The 1,444-nt window shown below is 59.1% G+C and overlaps 1 protein-coding gene across 1 annotated transcript; it reads right to left on the bottom strand.

Annotated features, from left to right (window-relative positions):
* Window positions 1–347: 347 nt before the first annotated feature.
* On the bottom strand, window positions 348–1,220 carry olig3 (oligodendrocyte transcription factor 3; the record flags this gene model as incomplete). Its single annotated transcript, XM_080739896.1, has 1 exon — window positions 348–1,220. The coding sequence occupies one exon, from the start codon at window positions 1,218–1,220 to the stop codon at window positions 348–350; it is 873 nt and encodes a 290-aa protein (XP_080596022.1).
* Window positions 1,221–1,444: the final 224 nt, after the last annotated feature.

Raw genomic sequence — 1,444 nt, 5'->3', positions numbered from 1 at the left:
TCGGGGTTCCTTGAGGGGGTTCCAATGGGCCCTTACAGGTCTGTAACTCTGACAGTGTAGGCTACAAATGGAATCTTGAGTTATGGGGGCCCTTGAAATTAAACGTTTGAGAACCATAACAGCCTATGACATTGTTTCTCAAACTTTCACATTTCAAGGTCTCATTAACTCTGACAGTGTACAAATTGAACCAATTAAATGAACCCTAAACGTGTTCATTTGGTTCCATTTGTATGCTGTCAGAGTTACAGACTTGTAAGGGTCAATTTAGTGTCCCAGAAATCCACTTTGAGAACCACTGTAATAGCCTATGATAATTCGCCTCAGTCCCACACAGTTCGCGGGCATCATTTCATTTCCTTGCTCAAAGTTTCCGCGGTAAGTCTCGTGAGGGCGGCGCTGATGGGGATGTGCGGGGGAGGAGGGGGCACCTGGCAGATGGTGCAGGGACACGGCAGCCCGGCCCAGTGCTGGAAGCCCGGGCCCAGCTGCAGCTGCGGCGGGGCGGTGGCGGGGGAAGAAGCCTTCATCAGGGCGTGGGAGTGGGAGTGGGGCACCGCCGCGCGGATGGACGCGAGCCCCGGCAGGGCGCTGGACAGCGTGGAGGTGGTGGACGAGGAGAGCGCGCCGCCGAGCAGAGGGTGGTGCACGCCGGGGTGGTGCACGCCGACCCCGGCGGGGCTCCCGGCGTGTCCGCCGCCGGTCCCGCAGTGGAACGCCGAGTGGTGCCCGCCGTAGATCTCCGCCACCAGCCGCTTCATCTCGTCCAGGGAGCTGTTGAGCATCAGGATGTAGTTCCTGGCCAGCAGCAGCGTGGCGATCTTGGACAGCTTGCGCACGGAGGGCCCGTGCGCGTAGGGCATCACCTCGCGCAGGCCGTCCATGGCCAGGTTGAGGTCGTGCATGCGCTTCCGCTCCCGGCCGTTGATCTTGAGCCGCAGCGTCTGCACCTCGTGCTCCGTCACCTGCTTCTTCAGCTTGTACTTGCCACCGCCTCCTCCGCCCTGCAGAGACTTGTCGGAGGAGCGCGACGACAGGTGCTCTCCTCCTCCTCCTCCTCCTCCACCGCCGCCGCTCATCTTCTGGCGCAGCTCTCCGCCCGGCGTGGAGGAGGACACGGAGGAGCCCAGGTGGTGGTGGTGGTGGTGGTGCTCACGGATAAACATGTCGTCCATGTCCGGCGAAGAGGCTCTGCTGCCGCTGCTGGAGTCCGAATGCATGTTATGGGCTTCGTTTCCCGAGGTTATGGAGAGGATGTCGCTGCGTACGGCTTCCTCCCTTCTCTTCTCTCTCTCTTTCTCTCTCTCCCTCTCTCTCTTCTTCCTCTCTCTATATGCTCGCTCTCTCTGGAGCTTTAAGTCACTCTGTTTGTTTTGGTCACCTGATGTTGTCCCGTGTCCCGTACACTGTCCCACGTTGCTTTAAAAAAAATGGCAACACTAGT

The sequence above is a fragment of the Nannobrachium achirus genome (assembly GCF_963921795.1).
Source record: "Nannobrachium achirus genome assembly, chromosome: 13".
Classification (NCBI taxonomy): domain Eukaryota; kingdom Metazoa; phylum Chordata; class Actinopteri; order Myctophiformes; family Myctophidae; genus Nannobrachium; species Nannobrachium achirus.
This window is presented reverse-complemented; position numbering and strand designations above follow the sequence as displayed.